At 43.5% G+C, this 24,815-nt stretch overlaps 1 protein-coding gene across 1 annotated transcript in view; it reads right to left on the bottom strand.

Moving 5' to 3' along the window:
• LOC128716062 (ATP-binding cassette sub-family C member Sur) overlaps positions 1-24,815 on the bottom strand; it is a 39,070-nt gene that overhangs the window by 12,913 nt on the left and 1,342 nt on the right. The window contains exons 2-10 of the mRNA XM_053810985.1: positions 24,414-24,733; positions 21,992-22,206; positions 14,926-15,156; positions 11,151-12,227; positions 7,204-7,341; positions 5,982-6,144; positions 4,206-5,036; positions 4,008-4,113; positions 113-374 (exon numbers count right to left, since the gene is read on the bottom strand). Of these exons, the coding sequence (XP_053666960.1) occupies positions 113-374; positions 4,008-4,113; positions 4,206-5,036; positions 5,982-6,144; positions 7,204-7,341; positions 11,151-12,227; positions 14,926-15,156; positions 21,992-22,206; positions 24,414-24,733 (3,343 nt within the window). The remainder of the gene's footprint in view (positions 1-112; positions 375-4,007; positions 4,114-4,205; positions 5,037-5,981; positions 6,145-7,203; positions 7,342-11,150; positions 12,228-14,925; positions 15,157-21,991; positions 22,207-24,413; positions 24,734-24,815) is intronic.

The raw sequence follows: 24,815 nt of genomic DNA, 5'->3' as shown, positions 1-24,815 counted from the left end.
AAAAGGAAAAAAGTAGGAAAAAAACAAACAGTTTCCAACAATATCCTTCTGCACTTTCAAACGCACACAACGGCAAATAAATCAAACGTACACTCGCGCACTTCGCACTTACCAAAATTACCACATTGGCCGACGAGTAGAGGGCACGGGCGATGGCGATACGTTGCCGCTGACCGCCGGACAGTTTGAGGCCACGTTCGCCAATTTCCGTTCCATCGCCGGCAGGCATCAGGTCGAGGTCCGGCTTGAGTGCACACGCCCGCAGCACCCGGTCGTACCGTTTCGGCCGGAAGCTTTCCCCGAACAGTACGTTCTCCCGGATGGTGGCGTTCTGTAGCCAAGGTTTCTGCGGAACGTACGCAATCGATGAGTATCTGCAAGCGAAACGGACAAAATGCAACGAGAGCAAGAAAGAAACGAACCATGACAACCGTGTTGGCCGAATGGAAGTTAGTTACCCCACGTCGGTAGACACGATACAAAGCACACACACACACGCACAAAAAAAAGCAACACAACGCATTCAACATAAACGATACATCCTTTTATTGGACACCCACCGGCAGGAAAGTGATTCGACCCGTACAAAACCCTGTGATCGGAGCAGCACTGCTTTCGACAGGTTGACTTAGTGCTGTAGTCAATTGTGGAAACAAATCGTACACACCCAATTACGGTCTGCCATGCAAACGGAATGGATCGCTCAATCATTCGTTGCATACCCGTTGCATGGATAAAAATGTCCACAAAGGGTATTTCTTAACGCTTCAATGCCTGTATAAAATTGTATAAGTTTACAATAATTCTTAGTTGAAACTTTTCAACGTCTGTTTCCCTGACACCTTCAAAAAGTTTATAGGAAAAGATAGTTACATCTCCTCGCATAATACGATTATAGCGTCACAATAATTGAACACACACACACACGTGCATCAGGACGCGCCATAGCTATTGTGTCGCATCACCAGCCACACGGTTGCTATGTTTGTTGAGAAAAAACTATCAACTCGAGCCAACGACTGGAACGAGAAATCGAATCAAACGTACAAACAATTCTACCAGCCCGAGGCCGGCACTGAGTACGACATGACACTCAAAACGTTATCCTTTCGCTACTTCGTCTGTTTCATTTGCCCAACTAATGCTCGGTAGCAAACCCGAACGACAAATGGCAATCCGCCGGTAGTGAACGCGAAGAAAAAGTGAACCGAATTCGATTAACGATCGTTTTAACCTCGCCCGCGGTTGAGACGGCTTCGGTGTGCACACGGTTATCACAACATGCTGTGCGTTCGACTGAAAATCACTGATTGTTGCGCACTTGATTAAATGTTTCACTTCTGTTTGCTGTCAACTGGCAGTGATGTGATTGTTATATGCTGTATCGTGCAGTGTGACGGCAGTATTTCTCTTCAGGGTTGTTTGCTTGCTACATGCAGTATTGGATGGTTGGTAGTGCACCAGCATAAAATTACATACTTAGTGATGGAAACAGATAATGAAATCGAGTTCGCAATAAATATGCCAATAAATATATTTTTTTCTTTAAAGTCATCTCTTCGGTTTTCCCTGGAGATTGAAATAATCGATCAAACAGTAAAGAAGTACCTAGGCAAAATGCACTTTCTCATGTTAAATTGTCAGTTGAGGTCATTCTGTTGAAACATTATTTGATGATCGATGAAAGACAATATTTTACCAAAAATCACCACCCCTCCCAATTTCGTGCTGATTTAAAGAATAGTTCGCTTTAGAGCAAACTTGTAATAGAAGATCTAGTCCAATAATGTTGAGGTCAAGATCAAGAGACCAAGGGATTATCGAAAATGCCAATGATTTATTTTTTGATTATATTATTAATTTGCATAATAACAAGTTGCTTTCACTAGCATACTTGTAAAATTGATTAAATCAGAAAATAATAATAATAAACATAGAAAAAAACCGCTCATGGCAAGATTTTCCACAAATAAACATTCCTCATGCACGTACTTGTTCAACAGAATTCTCGTAAAGCAATTTAATGGTCGTAAAGCATCTGTTCTGCTGCAAAAACCGAATCATAAAGTTCATCCATCTAACGAACCATCACGATTATTGCATTGGTTGATTGGACGCATACATCACGAAGCAATAACGTGCGCACAGATCTCAAGTGCACATCATAATTTGCTTACTATCGGTACTTTTTTGTTTGTTTTTCGATACCATCAAAACGAACTTCATCCCAACAGTAACGGGAGTGACGTAGTTGCTTATTGCACCCTTTTTTTAACCTCCCGATGGAGAGAACTATCATTTTAATTCGCGCTATCCCGAAAAAGGCTTCACATTTCCCTATCGCTCCAGACGCGATTTGCAATGGCATCAAACTATGCCGATAAAATAGCATTAATGTCAGTGGCCCACTACGGTACGCGAAATCACATCCACCTACACGAAAAAGTATGCCATAAAAATTCGGTAGAATCGTTTCCCATCCACAGTCCCGTTCATCGCGGAAAATCCTGGTCCCTCACAAAGGAAAAAAAAACGCCACGATTCGTTCTACACCTCGTTGCAATAAATATTGGACCAAAAACGGAATCGGATGGTGGACACCGGTAAGCCACGGTAGGGCACGTTTTGCTTCCATCCGACATACAATCCCCCCCATTATTTATGCTCACCGGACCTTCCCCTTCCGAGTCCGGATTTCGATGAATTGATTTTCCGACGAATTTATTGGCTTAACTTTTATTTATACATCCGCTTTAGTTGTCCACTGGTACGATACAGAAAAAAAAACCTAAATATCCCTCATTCCGTTGCATTTTTAAACGTTCAAATAGGTCAGTCAACTCATACGGAAGGTAGAGGATTTGTTTATGCTTGCCACTATTGCCACTATTTTTGGAGATCAGCATAAAGTGTTAAATAAGCTTTTGAATGTGAATTTACTGTTTTTTCTCTTTTGATGACGAAGTACAAAATTGAATGTTAGAATCGGATTTTAAAGATAACTTTACAATGCAACTAAGGCTCAAACGTATGCAAACCGCATGACAAAATGCGTTAGTAGAATGAACTCCTGAAAGTATGCAATTGTTTATTCTTTTTATCTTTATCTTTTTAAACCATGTGTTATCGATTTGACGTTATTAGCAAAACTCTTCAACTTCTTATATTTTGAAAAGCGTTGCCTACTTTCAGGCGTGGGAAATCGCCACGATGATGAATTCTCTCTTAATTGATTCGTTAAGTCTAATAATTTGAAATATTTAGCAACAACCTTGAAAAAAAAACCTTTACCAAAACAGGAAATTTCCTTCTAAATTGTTAAATCCATTTACAATCAAGGCAAGGATGGCTTCAATTCGTAACTTAAGTGAATTTACGTGTTGATTGAATATCTTACCCACCACATTTCTCTCGTGGATCGAGCATTACCTACAGCAATTAATTTGACCCAATGGCATTGCGAACCGAAACCCGAAAGTCGTGCCTTGCCAAAGGTAAACCCCAATGTTTTAAAAATATCTGTCATAATCTTTTTTACGGTGTCCTTTCGCATTGCTTTAGCTGTTTTCTAAGCACCATTTGTAACCCTTTCAATCCACTTTATTGGGACATTTTTCCCATTTTGCTTCCATGCCATCCACCAAGGGTGCAAATTGTAAAAAAGAGGCGCGCAAATTCTCTCCTGCCCCGAGAAACCGATCCGGTTGCTGGCCGGGATAATCCGTGTTTACTTCCAACCGAACGGGTTTTCTGCCTGCTGCCATCCGAATGCCGGTGGATGCTAATCCGAAACAAAATCCGCTCCTAATAATCAGCCGATTGTCATACGGGCGGGTGCGCTTTTGAACCTGCTGCTCTTGCATGGCCATCTTTATTCCGGTGTGTTAGACCATTCCTTTTTCTTGTCTCTACAGCGCTAAATCACCATTCATACTTGCCAAAAGGTGCCGCTTTCGGGCGGAAAGATTAGCAGTAACCAAACAGAACACACAAAAAACAAAACTTACTTATTCCAGATCAGTTCGCCGGAAAGATGATTTATCTCTTTGAGCAGTGCTGCCAGCAGGGACGATTTGCCACTACCGCTACGTCCAACGATGACGGTCAGCTTAGCTGATGCGGAGGAGAGAAAGCATTAGCAAGAAAGAGAAAGGCAGTGGGGTTAATTTCGCATTCCATGTTCGACAGCATCCGGTTTGGCTCACCTTTTGGCACGGTCAGTTGCTCGATGTAGAGCGTGTAGTGGGCCCGATCGTTTCCAACCGTGCCGGTCCACCGGAAGCGAGCATCCTTAAGAAACGCAGCCGCATGGTCGGGCAGTCCGAAGCGCATTTCCCTTGCCAGGTGCTTCTGCTTCTGGCGACACTTCTCCAGCCGTGCGCTCACTGACAGCTGGCTGTTCTTCTTCAGCTTCACCCGTGGGCTCGGGGCCGTCTTTTGATACTTTGCCGGCCGCTGCCGACCGACCTGTCCGGCCCGGTCCGTTACAGCCGGTTCCACCTGATCGGACCTAATCGACCGGCCCGAACTCATGGACGACTGTTGGCTGCAGCTTTTCCCATCGACTTCCGGCGAACGGCCATTGTCAGCAGCTTTCCGCTCGGTTTGCGGCGAACCGGTGACATTATCGGGCAATTTAACGCGTTCGCCTTCCTCGGTGCACGGTACTGCAGTGACCGGTGCATCCGTGTGTTGCGCTTCACCTCCACCGTCCGACAAGTCACCCGCCTCGTCCATGTCCAGTGAGGCGTCACTTTTGCTAAGAATTCGGGCTATCGTGCGAATACCTTCGAGTGAACCCCGTTCCACCTCGGGCTGGCCGAAGAATGCTTCCAGCCGAGCTGTGCTCACGATGGCCGACAGTGTGATTGGGATCGTAATTGGGAAGATAAATAGTGGCACCGTTAGCTGATTGAAGAGAGCCAGCGATGCAAATAACCGGCCAGCCGTCAACTCGATCGGGTTGTTTTCGAGTGTGAGAAAGACCGCTATCGTTACGATGGTAATTAGCACCGACGAAATGTGTGTGAGCAGCACTAAAAACGGGAAAAATGAAGGCGATTTTAAATATTGAAGCGAAGTAGGCATCGCGCCAGCAAAATAATAACTGACGAACGATTTTATCTCCTACGATAAGACTCTACATTCAACTCAAGCACGTATCTTGAAAGGTTAATGAGGAATCAACATCTAACTTTAGTTGCCATCATAAAAATGCTACAATGTCATTTTTTTTTTTTCATGTCATTTTCTACGAACAGTTGTGCTACATCGAGCACATCGACACACAGAAACATCGCTCGAAAGCGTTCATATTTCAATCATACTGACACGTCGCTGTCAATATATCGTTTTCTTGGAACGTAACACAGCGTTACTGTCATCGTTCGTTACTTTGTAACTAAAGGAAGTACTTCTGCACAACAGATTACTGGATTTTTTTCTTTCTAATCAGTTTCCCATTTTATGTAGGACTGTAAAGCAAAGTAAATAGAGCTTTATGATTACCGAGGAGTCTCTGAGCAACACTGGAATAACTCACCACTAACTGGCAAACGTTCCCTAACATCTTAAAGGGAGAAATTCCAATAAGTTTTACTGCTTTCAACGCGTAATAATTATGTTAATGAGCGGATGTGGCGCACCCTTGACATCCCCCTATATTATTCATTTATTTGTTCTGCTGCAGACGCATCTTTACAAAATTGAATTCGAAATTTGTTGCTGCAACGTAATGATGTATAGAAACAAAACTACATAAAGAACAGTGCTACTTTGTTAAAATGAAGCAAAGCGCAATCCCCATCGGTTTTTGTCTGAAAGCTTGTTGTCCTTTCTTTCCCTTTCATTATCAAAACCCATACACGGGGAAAGAGTTTCATCCCTTAGCGATCGCACTGATAAAACACGCCACCATCCGCTAAGCTCACCATTCATCCCGTGCACCCGCCTGAAGAATGGAACATTTGGTTCCTACTTACTCATTAATGTCCAGTAGATTGAGTCCAGGTCGAGATGGCGTAGCTCCTGCTGGCGGGCTTGCGAAATTTTATCTTTGAATACGCTCTCCCATGCGTTCAGTTTAATTAATTTTATCCCCAGCAGTACCTCGTTGATGCGCCGCAACCGCTCGTCGGTGCATTCCTGGCCGGGTCGAAAGCGCGTGCGGAAACAAAGCAGGAGGGCCGCAAAGAAAAATCAGAGTTGAAAATGCACAGAAATCCAAAAGGACTGAATTGTGGGGAAGCTGCTACCGTTAATACTGATTTTGAGCTGATGCACCTTGATAGTGTTGCAGCAGGGCGCAGCAGTGAAAGGGAAGAACACTAGGAAAAGTGGGGGGGAGGGGTTTGTTACGCCTGTCTGGCACATAAATGAGTTCACCCTTCTGGTATACAATCTGAACGAAAGCTTGCGAGAGGAATGTTTGCTCAAAAACGCAAGGGAGGAGGGACGTTCGTGAAGGACGAATGCAGATGTGTTTCACGTGTGGTGGTACGGGTGGCAAAATATCGTTAAATCCAGTGTATATAATTCCATGAAAAGCACCCGAGAAGCTGGCAGTGAAATTGTGGCAATGGTGACCGTCACACCGAAAAGAATTTAATTCGTCAGAAATGCCTTTGCTGGAGGTATTTTAACGTGTGTTGGAATAGGTTTGAAGGAGGATAATGAATTCAATCTAGTGTCACTGATGCGATACTTTATTGTCCATTGATAGACTAGAAAACCTATGCAATATTTTACTAACAAGATTTTTTTATTACTTTCGAAAACAAAACAAAATTTATTGGCTTGAATATTGTACATTTTTCCACGCTTTGTGAAACAATTAAATGTTTAGCAACTTCCCGCAAGTTTAATATTTCCACAGTAGTGATGAGATAAGGTAAACTTTCATAGATAATTTACCTATCACATTCAAATAGAAATGTACAATATTATAACATCTGTTGATTCCATTACGTCGCTTTTTTAAGTTCTCGTTCAGCAGTACAGTTCAATAATTCCAACCAATTTCTATTCTACTTTGTTAAACAAAAACGTCCGTTAAAAATCAACACGACAACGATTTCGTGTTTGCATAAATGTTTAAACAGGCTTTCCCATCGAATTCATGTCCAAGATAATTAATTAATACCTTCTATGGCCACTACTCTGTCCCGGTAACCCATTCCTGCCCCATTCACCAAGGATACGTACCGAAGCTTTCTTGGAGTTGGCCGCCATCAGCTTACCGATCAGCAGTTGCAGCGGTGTCATCGTGACGATGCAAACGACCGATCCAATTACCGTACTAATCCCCAGCTGACGATACAGCAGGTACATCACGACGCCGATCTGGAAATGTAATTATGCGAAGTGAAACAAAGCAAAAAAAAAGAAGGACGTTCAAAAGCAACTTGGCGATGGCGGCACTGGCAACGTAACGCGCTGTGCAGTAATGAAGGCAAATAGGTAGAATAAATCATAGACGCTAGTGTTTCGGATGGGGTGTGAGAAAGGCTACAAAAAATAAGAAATCACTAACACAACCACAAACAACAACCCCCCGGGAGCCCGGTGGGAAGACTTTCTGCTGGTCGCAAATGTTATCGTGCCCGTAGGGTAATGAATTGAAAATTGTTTCCACTCATTAACGTGCTCCCTGAATGAATGTCCTGAATTAGCACTGCTGGAAGAGTGTCCCTGGCGCTACCACCATAGCGCTTGAAGTAGCTCCTTCAACGTTACTAAGCAGACTTTGTTACTGCGCTATCATCAGCATCATCAACAGCATCCTCATCATCATCATCTTCGTTATTATTTTCATTGTAGCGCCGGGCAAGTGCTCTTAAAACTATATTGTGTAGAAACCGCTGCCAATTGCCATTCACGATACACATTATTCGCGCGACGAGTTCCGTCCCAGTGTTGGGGGAAGCAAATGGTCATGTAGACAAAAAAAAAACAAAGCAATGAAGACAAATCCTTCGGTAGCCAACACAAACTAGTAGTAATAACAGCGCCATCACTGGAATGGAGTGTGCTTAGCAGTTTCCCAGCAAACTGCCGGTGACCAAAACTTAAGGAAGAAATTAGTCGTCTTACGCGAAGTAGCATGGTTTGTCCTTCGCTCCACCTCCACTCTTGCTTCGTAACAAAAACCAACGATCCCCCAGGCAAATAGGGGTGATCAAGTTGGCGGCGGCTACACAATGGGGAGTATGATGAAGAAGGCTTTAATGTCAGCGAGTAATTTGTAATTTCAAATTATCTCACTCCCGCTGACCTACTTTACACCTTTTCTTTTCATTCCTGGCATCCTATTTCCACACGCGCGCGCGACAGAGAGGGCCGGAGACCGAGGGTATAAAGTAGCATTAATTCCGTTGGGCGGTACGAAAGGAAAAGCTTCTAATTACCAAACTAGAGACCGACAACGAAATGTGTCATTCAAAGCAAAGTGCTTTGCGATATTGAATATTCATTTTTACACTACTGCCTTTGCTCACTTTGCGTTCGGTTTTGTGCGCCATGTTTCAGCTCAAATTCTTTCGGCTGGCACAAGAATATTTTATCACTCTTTAATTGCGTTTGAATTATCACATTATTCTTTATTACACGGGGACCGAGCTAACTTTTAAGTTTGCTCCATCGTAATAAATACAATTTTCATTCAGCTTTTTTTGTGTTGTTTTAATCATTATGTCGTCACCTTTAATGTGTGAAAATTGAAATACAATACATTCACTGCAGATGGCGCACGTGTACGATACGAACATAACTTACACAAGCTATCACGCTTCAGTGCCACTTCAAAAACGATCGCCCCGGAAGAGAAGAGGATGCAAAGGAGAATAGGAATAGGCACCAGCACCCAAACGGCCCCCAGTTGGCCCGGGTGGAATGCTAAATGGGAGCATAAACGCTATTATGACCATAACTGCTGCCGGCCATCCACCGGCAGTAAAACATTCATTGGAAAACTTCCGGAAATCTTCCTTGCAAAGCGAGCGCAAGCAACAATCTCTTTCCGCAAAACACAAAACCCACCGCCACTCCGCGACGGCTTACGATTGTGACGCGGGTGGAACGAAAAACTTTCGCTTCCATCCTAATTATGCTCTCGGCTGGCCGCATAACCAACCTGCGCCAGCCTGTCGCTTTCCGTGGGCCCCAACCGGTGACAAATTAAATCGAAACAGCCACCAGCTTTTGTCGCTTGGAAAAAGGGGTTCGCATAACGCATACCCGCAGCAAATTTCCCGGTACCAATCGGTTACAGAATCGATGAACAAGGAATCGTCACATTATTAACGTGCTGTCCGTGTCCGCGGGGAAGCGGGGAACCGAGCCGGCAAAGTGTTGCACACTTTTTCCAGGAAGCCCGCATTAGGGCATTTGTGCATGGAAAAGATACGGATGGAAAATGGTTGTTCGATTGCCTTGCCATTGCTCCATTGTTCCGGCAAAATTAAGCTGTTTGTCACCTTGAGCGTTAAAATGGAACACAAGCAAACAATGTTAACCTTTCCTTTTAATTGTGATTAATATTGTTATGTAATTAATTTGATTCTCAACTGCACAATAAGCAACAGATATCAATAACTCAAATGGTCGGACAGAAAGCTATGTTACGACATCGTAAATAAATGAATAAATATATAAAATGTTGCTTATTAGACTAGCACCACTGATTGATTTCCTGGTTCACAAACATTCTTCGAGATGCATTCAGTTGCAGTACCCTTTGCTGATTTGTTAATCAATAATTTGTATGCAACTAAATTCTTTAAATGAATCTACTGAAGCAAGTTAACGATGTCAATTAAACGAGCCTGCCTTCACAAAGCATCTCTTCCTGTTCAACAATCACCCTCCAACTCTGCTATTGTTTCCAATTAAGCCAATTATACCGCCAGCTCAACTTAACCGTGAAGAGCTTTATGATTTCCACCCAGCCCAGTATTTATCGGAAAAACAACCACGAAACAAACCAAAAAAAGAACGGAACCGTCACTTCCCGTATTATCGCAACGCATAAAACGTTCAACGGCAAAATCAGAACACCTGAACCATATAAAAAAATACGATGTTTTTACCGTGTACTACCCAAAATAAACAAAACAAAAAAAGGGGACACCATTTTTGTATTAATTCGTTCAGAATAATTGAATATAATCACTGGGTAACAACCGTGTGTGAGGCGGTCCTGCCCCGCGTCCGTAATGGTTTGTTATCACAGCTGAACCAGCGACACGGTTGGCGACAACTGCAACACTGCAGCGATGGTGTGTGTGTTTTTTTTTGTTTAAATGAAGTTATATGACAAATTTTGAGCTGAAGCAAAAGTTTGCATCGGGATTGTGCTGTGAACAAAGGGGGCGAAAGGAAAATACGGAAAAACAATATCCGAGTGGACAGAAATGGATGGGAAAGCATCCGCACGAACACGTTAGCCAAACGAAAGTGAATTAGTGCGTAGCGTTTATCGTAAAGTCGTGTCTGCGGTGGCCTCGAAACGATTCGTGCAAATTTTATGTACAAAACTACTTGCTGTTAAACTTTAGAAGTGGAGAAAAACTGTGCATTTAAAATACAGTTTGTATCTCTTTGTAGTTGATTTGCTTTAAGTATACATTCTAAAATTATTTTGTCGACAACGTTAAGCTTTTTGACAACTCCAACTGTATCCAATGTTTTTTTGTAATTTCATTTAAAAATGTGTTAACTCCATGTTTAAGACAAAAGTGCACATCATACAGATCAAACATTTTTCCGGGAAGTTTCCCGGAACAATCTATTTTATCGAAAGTTCGTCCTTTATATCACATGTTCCAGCCGAAAAAGGTCATACTACCACAGGTTGTTCCACAACACTATTACTGGCAACACTGCCACAACGACTGATAGGTAGCTGGTAAAATAAACACCATCATAAACCAAGCCCCATTTAAGAGATAAAGAGCCTTTTGTAACGTAGATAGAAAATGTTACCTTCGGAAAACTACTTCCCAGCTGAACAGTCAGCCTAAAAACTTTCGAAAGCTTCGCTCACACGCTCGCTTCGTTCCCGAAAATCGCCTACGCAAACGCAACCCGTAAAATGTTTGCGCCCGGCAACCAGGCGTTCCATGAAGCTGGTGTCACTTGAAACATACACTCACCTTTAGCGGAATGGCCCACACATAATGTACCATCTTTACGAACGACATCACGTTGAACGCATCGTCCGACATGAGGTTAGTGATGGTGCCGGCATCGTGCGCAACGTTCGGCACCTTTCGTTTCCCTTCCGGGTCGCTCGCCACCGCTGACGGTGGCCCATTTCGGGCAGGGTCTTCACCGGGTTTTCCATCACAAATCAGACGCTCGGCTGCATTGCCCTCCCAGGACGATCGTCGACCGGTGCACTGTGGTGCCTGATTGGGATTCGTAGGCGTTGCATTTGGTAACCGTCGTTCATCACTCGGTCCCACACCATCATCGCTCGGCGCACTGTTTGCGACCGATGTTTTATGTTCGATCACTTCCGTGTGCAATTCGGTTGCATCTGCCACTGCACGCCTGTTGACATTGTTCTCAACCGGTGGTGGATCCCGATGGTGACCATCACCGGCGTTGATGCTGCCCCGTCGCGGTTTGCTTTGTTGCGGCCGCTCAACCCCATCCGGTGCGCCGGACGGTTCCGCGCGCGTGGGAAGTTTTTCCACCGCGTGAAAACAGCTCGAGCTGAGCAGCAACGTTTTCCGGTACACCAACCCTTGGAGAGCATTTTTGAGCCGGATGCCTTCCGCGTCCATCAGGTGAGTGCTCGCCTGGGAGAGTGTGCCCTGTGCGAGCGAAGCGACCAGCACCAGCACGCACACGAACCATCCATTAGCGAACAGCGATGCCCAGGTAAGTGCTAGCGTTTTGAATTCTTCCCCCGGCAGTGGCCCATTGCCGTCACCGGTTTCATCGTCACCGGCTGTCGCCGCAGGTGATTGATTTGATTTGCCAAAGCCGGCGGATGGGTTTGGGTCGTCCCAGCGCGCTGTCTCATTGCTCGAAATTAAGGACGCAGCGAACGTACCACCGGCGCTAGCAACCATCGACTGAGCTGCTATGTAATCGACGATATTGGAAATGCAAAGTGGTCCCACCAGGGCGCACAGATCGCCGGCCAGCTTAAGGAGTCCGCCGAGCAAAAACATGCGCCACCCGTTCCGTACGTAACAGCGCCAAAGTGATGCTCGTGTGCTCTTGAGATTCGGGTTGAAAACAAAAAAAATAGGAAAGAAGTGAAAGAATGGTATAAAAGAGTTAAGAAAGATTAATTGCATTTTTCGGTTATTTTCAGGGCTGTTAGATAGCCCATCTGTTTCAACCAGTGTACGGTGTTGTTGAACGTCTAAATCCGTTGATGGATGGAAACTACGTAATGGCTGTAATTAAAATGTTTTAAAGCTGTTGAAACGTTGTAATAAACAATTAAAGTAAGCGCCAAATGCAAAGCTTGCTGCCATTAATCTGTGGATGACCATGCGCCTCCATCAAGTATCGTTCAGCACCATGAAGCACCATGCGCCTCCATTAAAAAGTTTCACCAGGCTGTTTGCCATTCTATATTATTTAATGCCAACACTTCATTGATTTCTGGCCGAAATTCATGCGCTGCATTATAATAAAAATTATACTGATCTCGAAACGTTACATCAAGGTCACTAACGTAAGGAAAATCATAAAGCGAGCAACATCCTAAGCCTAGAGTATAATGGCTGGTAAGCTTAAATATCTCGACCACTCGCCGTCACACAGACAAGTGATTTATGTCATGAGAAAGCGGTAAGATCATGTGATAGTGCAACCTAAATCAGTGAGGTTGAAAAAGGGACAAAAAAACACAACCACCCATACAAAACCCCTTTTCAGAACGGCATATCTCTGTCCCAACACTCACATTCCCGTTTCATAACCGATCCCGCATGACGGCTCGAAACGCGGGGGAAAAAAGCCACCAAGCAAATGCGAAAAAATAATTGGACCTCAAGGCGGATAAACGAAGTCGATTCCGGTACCGGACCCCAAACAACCAACCAACCGCTAGATAAGAAAGGATCGGGCATACTGTCACACGAGCAAGTGTTCGCATGGTATGATTGTGGTGAAAGACGAAAACAAAAACAGAATGGGCAAGCTTGATTTGCATGGCCGAGGAAAAGGCTTATCGCTCGAAAAATTTTGGTCCCACTGAAAGGCGGTCCGTATTCATTCATTATGTGTTCCATTTTTTTTTTAATTCAAACACAAAACCTAGCGTCTGTCCAGCTTTCAGCAGGCTCGAGAGACCCTGAAATCCTTTCACTTTTTTTTTTATTCTTCTCCCCAGTTTTAGTTTAACCCCATTGTTGACGAGGAACTACAAATCCACCGGCTCAATGCCGTAAAGCACAACCGCTTGCAAAGGCGAACCGAGAGGGATCACTGAAATTTGGCCCGACAGTAAAGTGGTGAAGTGAATTAATTATCAGCTCGTGTAATCCTGTCCCTGTTTTCATAGGACGGGATTTCACCATTCCGTCTTAGGGTCGCTTGCCTTCTCACTCGTAGTAAATGACGGCTGCAATGATGGAACATTAGCCACAACAACAGCAGCAAAAGAGATCAGCTCGGAGAGCAAAAAACAAAATCTCCAACCCCCAACCTAATTTTTGCATTAAAATGCTTCACACGGTGAATTGTCACCCGCGAAATGAAAAGGGTCAAAGCATGTCCAACATTCACGCACAATTAGCGTTAGACGCGACCAGTACCGGTACGGATAAAGCTTGTTCCGTGTCGATGAAAGTGCGGATAGCTGTAGATGGACAATCAAAGTTCAAGCGACTGCGCTTAAGCTCATTTAAATGATATGATTGCGCGTGGAGTAGCATATCTAATGTAGCGTTAATTAATGCTTTTTTTACATAATCGAACATTCTTCAAACTTGCTTTGAAAAGCTCTTGCCACGATAGTTGCAGGCATTTCTATTGTTTCTAAAATCACTTTGGTAGTGTACCATGCAATAAAAACGACTCAAATTCGTGTACAATGGTCGAAAGAACGAAACACAATAATTTTAGGAACAACAATAGAACACTGGAACAAAACTCTCCATTTTGTACCGACACTGCTTAATATTAGCAGCAAACTATCGACAATAACAATGATAACATTTTTTACTCAACGACCACAGGTTTTGCTATTTCCATAGCAACCGTCCCGACAAGAACGGTTAAACGATCTCCCAGCTAACTGGCGAAAGCTCCCTCTTATGTTCGCTTCACTGTAGCATAATTAATCATGTCATTATTTCACACTTAAGCAGCATTTCCTTACGTTTCCCGGCAGCATTTTGATGACTCCCTTTTACCCCTACTTTCCCGGCCAGCTAAGAACGCAAACTTGTCGCCAAAGTGGCTACCTCGTACTTAAGAAACTAAAACCACTCAGCCTCAACTTCTCGGGGGAAAAGAAAATTATCTGTTTTTCCTGTTCGCGTTTCCTTGGTGACACAAAGGCAGTGGCAAACTATCTTTGCTTTGCTATTCCTTCTTTTGCAACTTATGCTCAACGCGTTGCTGGGTGGTGAGTTTTGAGAGTACGAAATCCTTTGCACACTCATAAACTTGGTCAAATACGTCTCGACACGCACAATACTTGATTTATGGTCAACACGTCACTCGACGAAACGCCGTCCACCGATACCCCGGTGCCTAACGTTCGTGCTGAGACGCGAACCACTATCAAAGCTTTTAAGTAGCGTCTCAGTGCCGTACGAGCTCGTCAATAAAAGAACCAGTAAAGGGTATGCAGGTACGAAGAAAGGACGTGGCGAACGACGAAAATTCCTCTCCAAAAACTGAAAACTATCCCCCAAAAAACCACCGGCACCGCTCGTACCATGCGAACAAACTTACCTTGTAGCTTTGATAAATGAACAGAAACTGATCGTAGTGATAGCGACTGGTGTCCTTCTCGTGCAGATTGCCCAGATCCTCCAGTTCCAGCGGTTCCCGGTAGCCGCGCCACAGCAACGGCACGATCCAGTGGAAGGTGACTTTCGACAGGAACGGCGAGTGCGGCGTCTTGTAGCCGAGCTTTTTCTCGCTCGACATTATCGATGAAACGTGCCGGCGTCCAGTGTTTTGCTGGTGGGTTTGATGATGCAAAGGAAAAGAGAAAAAAAGTACCAACATGAACACACATACAATTTGGCAAGAACGAGAAAATCTAGTGAGGGATAGAAAGAAAAAGAGCATGGTGAAAGGAAAATTTCTCTTCGTAACAGACGTAATTCCGTATACCCAACCGGAAACCCAACGCAAAGCAAAACAAGTGATCCACGGTCAAAGAAAAATGGGTCCAAAATGGTTTGCCATCGCTGAAAGGACGAAATAAAGTTATTAAAGTCGAAATCGATAGCATGATTAATAGGAAGCGAGAGCTACGGCTCCATATCGATTGATGATCAATCGACGGAAGGGAAAGGGCAGAAATGTTTTTTTTTGTCACGCACTGTCAAAGGTTCCTTGACAAGTTTTTTTTACGCATATGATGAAAGGAATGATGTGATCAGCACTCACATAATTTATTTGACAGTTTTTGTTATTTATCTTAGCTGTATGAAAAAAGTCTAACCTAAAAAATCCTTCATAAAGCTTTAAAGCACTGATGTTATCTTAAAATCCTTACCATCGACAACTATTAATCATTCTAGAGGAGAACCATTTCAAGCACCAGCGTCTAGTTGACTTACACGTAAAAATTCATCATTTAAATCCTTTTGCTTTATGTATCCCTTTAACCTGGTACCTCATGATAACAAAAAGAAAAGCCAACCGTACAAAAGAAACATCCTTCGTCGACTTAACATAGCCGATGGTTAGAAGAGCAGCCATTTGATACTCTTTTTCCTCCCGCATTATGATCGAAAACGATTCGTTCGCCGCTCCAACAGCACAGTTTGCTCAGGGAGCTTTTTTTTTATTTTTTCGATGATACTCGATCAAATCAGCATCGATAATTTATTCATGACGTTTCACCTCGTTAGCACCGGGGACCCGGGCGAGCTGCTGGACCGGTTGTTTCGCATGCGTGAACATTGAACGTCGTCTGTTTCGCTCTGATCCATACTGGTGCGCTTCCAAGAAAATAGCAGATTTTCAATGATTAATAAATACGGCATTAATTTTTCCAGGACGTGAGGAAAATCTTACCGAGCATTTGAGCTTAGCGTATCGGTTTGGGTCCCGAAGGAGCAAAACTGAACAAAGCGCTGTGCTATGCTATGGTGGATTGAGTTTGCAAAATCGTTCGGGAGATCAGTTGAGATGAGGGATAGACGATGCGTTCTTTATTTGCTTGTCAGGAGAAGGAAATATTATCAGAACACATATCTGTACTCGTTTGATAAACAATTCTTTTTTTTATCGGCCCAACAACCTAAAGAGATCTAGGCCTCCTATTTATGTCTTTCTTTGACTTTATTTTGATTGATAAACAAATGCTTTTAAGTAAAGAAAGCCAAAATTTTCATTCAATTCCAAGAAAATTTGCTTAAATTATACTATTTTTATTACTCCAGGTGAATCGTAAAGGTTGCTATGAAGCTTCAGCGTGATGTTATTGGTATCAGGAATCAACTCTCAAAAGATTCTCAAAAGGCAAATTCTCAGATATTTGTGAATCTTTATACATTTTCGAATACCTTTCATATCCTCATGTTCTTCGCAATCGAATGCTAGCTGTACTTGGGGAACTTCGTCTGTATTATTTATTATATTATTGTAATATTGTTTCAAGCCCTAAAAAGACTCACAATCTCGAATAAGAAATCAGAAACTAGAATTTCAAGAATCTTTGTGGAAACATGGATCCTTGAGGATTCATGCCTGCAACTTCAGTGAGATGACCGTACCGTTGATTCAGTATGACTTAACAGAAGCTTTTCTATTGTACAGCTGCACGCGAAAGGCGAAGAATAATTCACACCATTAATCCCACAAAAATAAATATGAATACTTCATTGGCATACTTCATAAGATGAAAACAACTCAAACCCCGACAAAATAATATTCTTGCCACATTTATGTAAATACCAGCAAGAGCAAAGCAAACCACAACCGCACTGGCTGCAAAAAACTCACATCATGTGCGAACCAACAACATCGAAAACGCTCCAAAACCCATGACCGGAACCAGCTAACCAGATTATCGACAACATAAAATACACCCACCATCACCACCATCGGTGTGCCATCTCGGAACCAGTACCGGTCGCTCAATTACAACGCTTACGGATGAAAAATTTCATCACGCAATGCCGACACATTTGTCAACATTTTAACCGATTGCCAACGTTATTGCGTACCGAACCACATTTTTTTCGGTTCGTATTTTCTTTCATCTCCCTTTATCGCCCATCTTCCAAACTTCCAAAGAGAAACTCGATAAAACAAGCATTGATTTATGCTGTTAATATTTCGATATTTCATGCAGCGTGGCGTGGCGTTTTTTTGTTATGCATATTTTGACTCAACCGCACCCAAACTGATATCAAAATAAGCTCCCGCATGTACAGGTATCTCGATAAAAGGGTGTTCCCTTGTTTCATTCCCTTCAGATTTGGGGGAAAAAATCATTCCAGCCCAGTGCATACCTGCGCAGCTTTGCCTCTCGCAGTACTCACTCCACCATCGATCAGAGCATACAATCATTTGCATACCATCAAACACTGTGGACGGTTCCGCACACGCACATGATTGGATGGTTCCATGACCGTGAAATTTTCGGAGCCAGTTTGCGGCGTTGAGGTTTTGCGGAATCAATTTTACACCGACCAAACCCCGCAAGCTTTGTGTGGACGCATAAATGGAACGTTTATCGACGGTCGTTTGTTTATGTTTTGCCACACGCCCTACGGATGCTTCGCGTTCCAGCGAAGGGCCGACAGGTGACGATGTACCGTGTTGTTACATCTGTCGGTCAAAACGCCGTTGTTTCGATATTCGCGCACTATTCAGGGATTTTATCGATTCCGGCCACCTGATTATGCATGCATATTTACATAGGTCAGTTTTATAGCTGACCATGCCATTACATTACAATGTAATGGATTCGGCTTTAAAAAAAATCCTTTTAAGGTGCCATCAATGTGACACAATGGCCCTTTACTGCAGGAGGAAAGAAATAGTAAAGCCCAACTGTAAACACAAACTTCACCCTAAGATGTCTTGAAACACATCAACCCTTTATTATTCACACACAACACCACCAACACCCCAAAAGAGCCAACCTTCAACAGACCCACGCCGATAAGACGTGGACCAACCGGGTCAAAGCAAACTTGCTAACGAACGTAAACTTTCCTTTTCCACTTGACAGGCATGAAAAGTTCGCCTGAAACTAACAAGAAGTGCTGGCGAGTTTTCCGTTTGGCCGGACGTTACTTGGTTCCATAAATAGGGAGGAGTTATTTCTTGAGTAATTTACTCTGGAAAATTTAGTTTTGGAACCAAATAACAATTTTAACCTTTGAAAGGCTGAAATTAGATACAACGCGGGTGGTGTACATTGTTACCTTTTATCATTCTTCATAATTTTACGCGCGTAGTGATTGCGCAAGGAAAAGTTTTCTAAAAAACTGCATACTGTAATGCGTATAGCTTACTTTTAGGCGCTTATTGTAAAAATGCTTGTTTTCGAACGAACTCTTGCGACCTTGCCCCGGAACTTTAGCAAAAAGCAAATAATATCAATCACATTCCAAGTTGAAATCGTCTTCCTTGCCCTGTTCTTTCATGGGAGAAACTATTCCACTACGCTAACAATTAAAGATAAACACATTACATCATTTAGGGTTCTAATCCACATCGGCAGCTCACCGCTGCTCCAATAGCGCTCCGTCGCTTCTAAACATTTCCACCTCATCCACATGGATATCCTTGCACGTGTAACTCCCTCCGGTTCCAACCACCATCCAAGCCGGTAATTCAGTTAATCCTTGCCGAAAATTACTACACCAACTAATTGTGCTCCATTATGTGAAACTATTGCCACAGCCGTGGCTAGGTGTGGCAGGATGAAAGTTTGTCGAAAGCCAACCTTCCCTGACATTGCTGGCAAAACTTTTGCACGCCTGTGTGTCGCATAGTTTGCAGCAATCGGGCGGGGCACCGAATGGTACAACTTTTTACGTACGCCAATCTAATTATAATTATGAACTAAACTTCCCCTTTCACCCCATTGGTACAGGCACACGCATACGAAACCCTGATGCGGGCCATCGGCGTCCGGCAGGAGGTCACATGAAATTTAAACTGTCCCACCAGGGAATCCACCGGGAGCGTTCAAGTTTGCTGTAATGTTACAATTTTGCGACAAAACGCTCGACAATCGTCGGCTTGCGATGGGGCCCTTTTTTCCGTACCCCTGCAGCTCCGTAGCACTCCAAAACTGTTAACTAGTTGGGATGCAAGTGTACGTGTGTTACTACCTCAACTACACAGCACTAAGCGATACTAAGCGTCGATCTGTATCAGTTGTGCCGTCTCGTTATCCCGCCGACTAGACATAATGCGCAGCAAAACAGAATCGAACTCCGCAAGGCAGAGGGAAAACACGAAACAGCAATGGCGAAACGTAATGCCGCGGTCGTGGAGCTCGTGGTAGGAATGTTCGGAACACTAGCACTCGTGGCTCATGGAAAATTGTGCCGGATTGCATTCTGACGTCCGGTGACCACGTGCTGTCACCAGAAATGTGCACGGATCAACAGTGTTCGCGTCCGTGTCTGGTCCCGCGTGGGAAGCAAACACCAAGCGGGAAGAGAATTTTCCACTGAAATGGCATACACTTTTGTGTTTACTTTTGTGCTTGGTCCGTTCATTTTTTTTTTTTTTTTGTTGGTCCATGTATGTCCTCATACTCGGTGTGCCGGTTACTACCGAACAGCATGCAGTCGAAACAAATACCCACAGTCGGTATCACAGCGAGAAATAAAAAAACACATCGAAAAAATACAGATCATGTTGCCTCGTGCTGCTGGGCCGTTGTGAAGTACAGGCGTAACACCATACCAGCAACTGACGAACACTGGCCATGTCTAGACCACCGTGAGTGCTGTCAGAACGATATAAATTCCACAAAATTTATGATATTTTCTATACCCGAACAATGCACCGTTCCACCGTGTAGACTATCCCGCTCACACGTACATTTTCGCATGCACAAATAAAGAACAAGAAACAACATGCCCGCAAAGGTCCCCGAACAAGCTGCACAAAAACAAATTATGCTAAATGTATGCTAATTGTCCTGCAGCACGTAGCAGGATAAAACGTATCAGGGAGTAAAATAGAGTGCATGCTTTTTTTCTGCTGTGTCTGTATACCAACACACTCCGCTGGATGGGTTGGTTCGTGACCCGTACCATGATCACGTGGCACCGAATGGATTCGTTGGGCGCTGGTAATATTTCCAGCACAGACGCTTTTGGGCAAATTTAACGCACCACGTTTGCCACTAAATTAAATACCAACTACAATCGCACCTGTTAATTATTGCTATTAATTGCAGGCATACATCCCCATAAGCAACAAGAAAAGAAAAACTCCACAATGATAGATTGGTATTTGTTTAGCTTGGTCGAACCAAACCATCAAACCTTTATCTCCTTTCTTCCCTCTAATCCTGGGCAGTGTTTTAATCCCCGATTGTGGCGCACAGCAAAATAAATAACGGTCATTTTGTTAAGCTGTTCAAGGTGTCATTTGCAGCCACACACACACACACACACACAGCCACACGCATGGTAAGCCGATTATGTTTAACTTTTCAATAAGCTGCTTAACACTTTTCACGCTTGGAACGGTTTAGGAAAAGTGTTTAAATACGCTTGATCCATGGGTGAGTAACGCCCGTAAGCCTCAACTTTGCTGGTCAACAAACGTGGTGATTCGATTATGATAATGTGAAGGATATTGTACCTCATTAATTTGAATAAGACAGTTGTAACGTTAAATTCCCCACCAAACAGTACATTTTTGAAATGATAAAATGGGGAAGCTAAAATAAAATCAATTACAGTATTTCAATTATTGTAAAAAAAATTGAGGCATTCAGTATAAACTGTTACTTTTCATTGAAAAGATTTAATGTTTTTTAACCTGCTTTAGTAAAGAACGAAACCTTCTCAACCTGTATTAATAGAATCAGAACCTATTTGCATTTTAAAACATTTAAATCTAAAGAAAGGTTAAAAATGATTTTTTTAGAGCCATAACTCTTGGATCCATGCATGTGAAAATACATCATGAGAACCTTAATGCGAAATTTTAAGACGTGTACAATGATCTTTATATTGAACAGTGATTCACAGATTGATTACGTCAATAGGATCAATACGTCTCATAAAATTCATTGAAGTCGAATCACTTGAGTTTGGAGAAATGCTCATGCCGGCACAGAAAATGAGAGATTGGTTTGATATACTAAGATAACATCGTAAGCATTGCATAATATAAATATTATGATTTATATGTAATTTAATTATTATTTTCAACAAAAAAATCATACATGCTTTTTTAATTTTACCAATCGTTTCTAATATAAAACTCAAAGCCTTCTAAATGTTTTATAATTATAATTCCATCCTTTGGAAGACATTTTTGTCAAAAAAAATTATAGTTTCATAAGACAAAATACGCACCTCATTTCAACTAACCAGTAATCCCGTGTTGCCCATTTTGACGAATACATATTCGAAGACAATGGCCAAACATCCCCCTTTCCGCCTCATATCGTACAGTGGAGATGGAATGAATAATTGTCCATACAGAAAACCACAAAACCCAAACCTCAAACCACCACTCGACCGTAAACGCAGAACACAAACGTTACACGCACCCATCCCGGAACCTGCCGACAGATGGAAAACCTTTGGCGAAATGAACAAAAAAAAAGACACAATCATCCAAACCTTACCTCGACGTACAGCGTGAATCCATCGATGGTGGCCAGTGTGGTCGCAGCGAGTGCACCGGCCAGCGTCAGGAAAACTTCCGGCACGCCAAGGATGCTGCTCCCCATCGTGGAGCCCTCGCGGCTGGCAGTGTCCGTGACATCGTTGATATATTTAAATTTGCACCATCGCACTATCGACTGGGCGCCTTCGGCCGCCACCACGGCGTATAATAGTCCTGCAGGGATAATAAATAAAAACAGGCAGCCGGCCCGTGTGAGATCGTTCGCACCGGACAGTGCTCCCGTGCGGTGCGAGTGTCAGTGTCCCTCAGTAGAGCCATCTGTCCTATCCCGGCGGTCTGTTCTCCGTTTCTAGCTACCCAGTTTGGCGTGCGTTTCTTTCCACTTTCGCTCTCCCTCTCTCACTCTCTTTAATAAAGTCGTTAGTCCAAAGAGAAAGAGAAGGATAATGCTAAAGCCTACAAGAAGCAAGCAAGAAGTGCCAAGGAGCCGAAAGCTCGCAGTGTTGAATCTAGCCCCCAGAGCCGGCAGACAATAAGCAGAGGCGGGTGTGCAAGTGTGAGTAAAAGGGTTGGTGGCAAAAGAAGAAGTGAGAGAAAAAAAACATCATCATAGTGAATGAGCCCGAAAAAGGACACGGATAGGACACACGGCCATACAAGGGACAATATTTCGTCCTATTGGATAATGCGTAACTGCTCACTCGCACCATAAATAGTCACTGGCGCTGGGTTGGGATCGCGCACCGGGGCATAATATCATGCGACATGACGCATCGTACCGACACCATTTGCTAGAGCATTTGCTGCTGACCCACAAAACGCGAACAAGCGAAGAAGAATAGCCCTGGGTAAGGGATGGGAAATGGTTGGCGGAATCGGGAGGAGGCGGTGATAGGGGGCACACATGGTGGGGCACCCTTTTTGGGGTGCATAATTTATGGACATGCTTCAGATTGAAAATTTATTTGGCGATGTAAATAACTTATTACTGTAGTCAACTGTGCGGCCACTTGTGCTGCCGTTTGCTGTGTGCCCGCGTTTGCCTCGGCTGTGCAGCTTCAAACAGCCGGGGGTGCTCCCGTTTTGCATGCCGCTTTTCAGCTCCATCGATGTCTTCTAGTGCTCCGGAGGGAGATATCGTGGTGTCACTTGTGGGATTTAACCCCACCGTGCGACACACCCGCTCACAATCAACCCACCGCGCACGGGCTCGCACAATAAAGCTATCAGAACCGTTCGCTTCGATGAGGGGACCATCCCGAGTGCGGGCTGATCTTGTTTACAGTGCACCAATTTATGAGCTTTTCCTATTGTTTTCACACCGCTCGATACCGGGCAGTGGCCCGCGCTGGACAAAGTGCGTACACGCATTGTTGTGTGGGCAGGTGAGGATGTAAGCGTAGCGATTCAAAGCGAAGGGCCGTTACACCACACTAAAACACGGGTAAATTGGTTGAGTGAGGTCAGTAAAGGTTCTAGCGTATTGAGCTCATCAAGCATGGCGTAGAGAAAGGATTTCATGCCCACCGGGAACCAGATGTTCAAAACAGATAGGGAAAATATGATGTTAAATATTACATCAACAGCAATATTAGTTGTATTGGTGTGGGTTTGCACGAATACTTATAACGTAAAGTATTGATTGTTACTATAAACGAACTATATTGGGCAATACTGTCGATCCCTAAAGGATAAACCCAACAGTTCAATAAAATTTTTGGCAATACTGTGTAAAGTTAATTTTCTAAAAATGTCAAGCAGTAGATAATAAAATAAAACTTAAGCTTGATTAACTACAGAATTTGCAAAAGTAGATAAAACTCGACCACCGTTCATGTAAGACAATGGAAACCAAGAGGATAAAGAAATTGACCCACATGGAGACGCCTGGTACTTGACTAATTATCCAATCTTTTAGTAAATTTTACGCTACACATGAACTTGAAACGTAAAAATACTGATCCAACAGTTGTTAGTTTATCAGTTCATTGTTTGAAACCAAACAAGCTGATTCATAGATTTCCAAACTTCATAAAGTATGTTCAACCCGAGCACCTATCATAAACCAATCTGCTAATCTTGAAGGAAGTGTTCGAAAATTTAAATTATTTTATCTATGCTTGCAGCGAAATAATGCAAAAGCAATGTTCTCATCGAGTCGCTTGGAACAGTTAATTTTCTCATCGCCATATCATGCCGATTATAATAAGCATCCTTCTTTTTGTGGGGCCAAAACACTCACAAGTGGAGCAGTCCAAAATGTAAAATGTTAGCGTAATAAATAGCAGCTACTAAGCAGCAAGTAAGTAAACAAAGCACCAAAAGCACTAAATCGACACCCAACCGTCACTAACACCATCGACGAAGTGTTGGTCGTTTACAGTCTAAGTCCCCTACCAAAGTAACGTCCATCCACTTACCACATTTATCCCGTCGCTCGATAGCCCGTACCAGGCACGCTACGCCAAGATGTACCAGCAGTCCGAGCCAGGCAGCACCAAATCCGACCGTAACCGTTTTCCAAGCGACTGCATCTGCATCCGAGAGTGCCTGCCCGGTCGTAAACGTTTCCGATTGTGTAGAGTGCAGTTCCGGTCGCACCGTTCCGGTGCAGTCGGCCCGTACGCGTCCCAACCGATCGACGGCCAGCCACTGGTGGCCAATTTCACCAATGCCGATGAGCAACGCCACCAGCAGTACGATTGACCGCAAATTATGCAAAGCCAGCAGATTATGGCGCCTGGGAGGGGCAAGGGAAAGAATGTTTGAACGGAGGCCACACGTAGGCTGCATATTTGCACACTGCGTTAGGTAGTAGTAGT

Source organism: Anopheles marshallii, chromosome 3, assembly GCF_943734725.1.
Source record: "Anopheles marshallii chromosome 3, idAnoMarsDA_429_01, whole genome shotgun sequence".
In the NCBI taxonomy this organism is placed as follows: domain Eukaryota; kingdom Metazoa; phylum Arthropoda; class Insecta; order Diptera; family Culicidae; genus Anopheles; species Anopheles marshallii.
The sequence above is the reverse complement of the archived record's forward strand: the minus strand, read 5'-3'. Positions and strand labels throughout refer to the sequence as shown.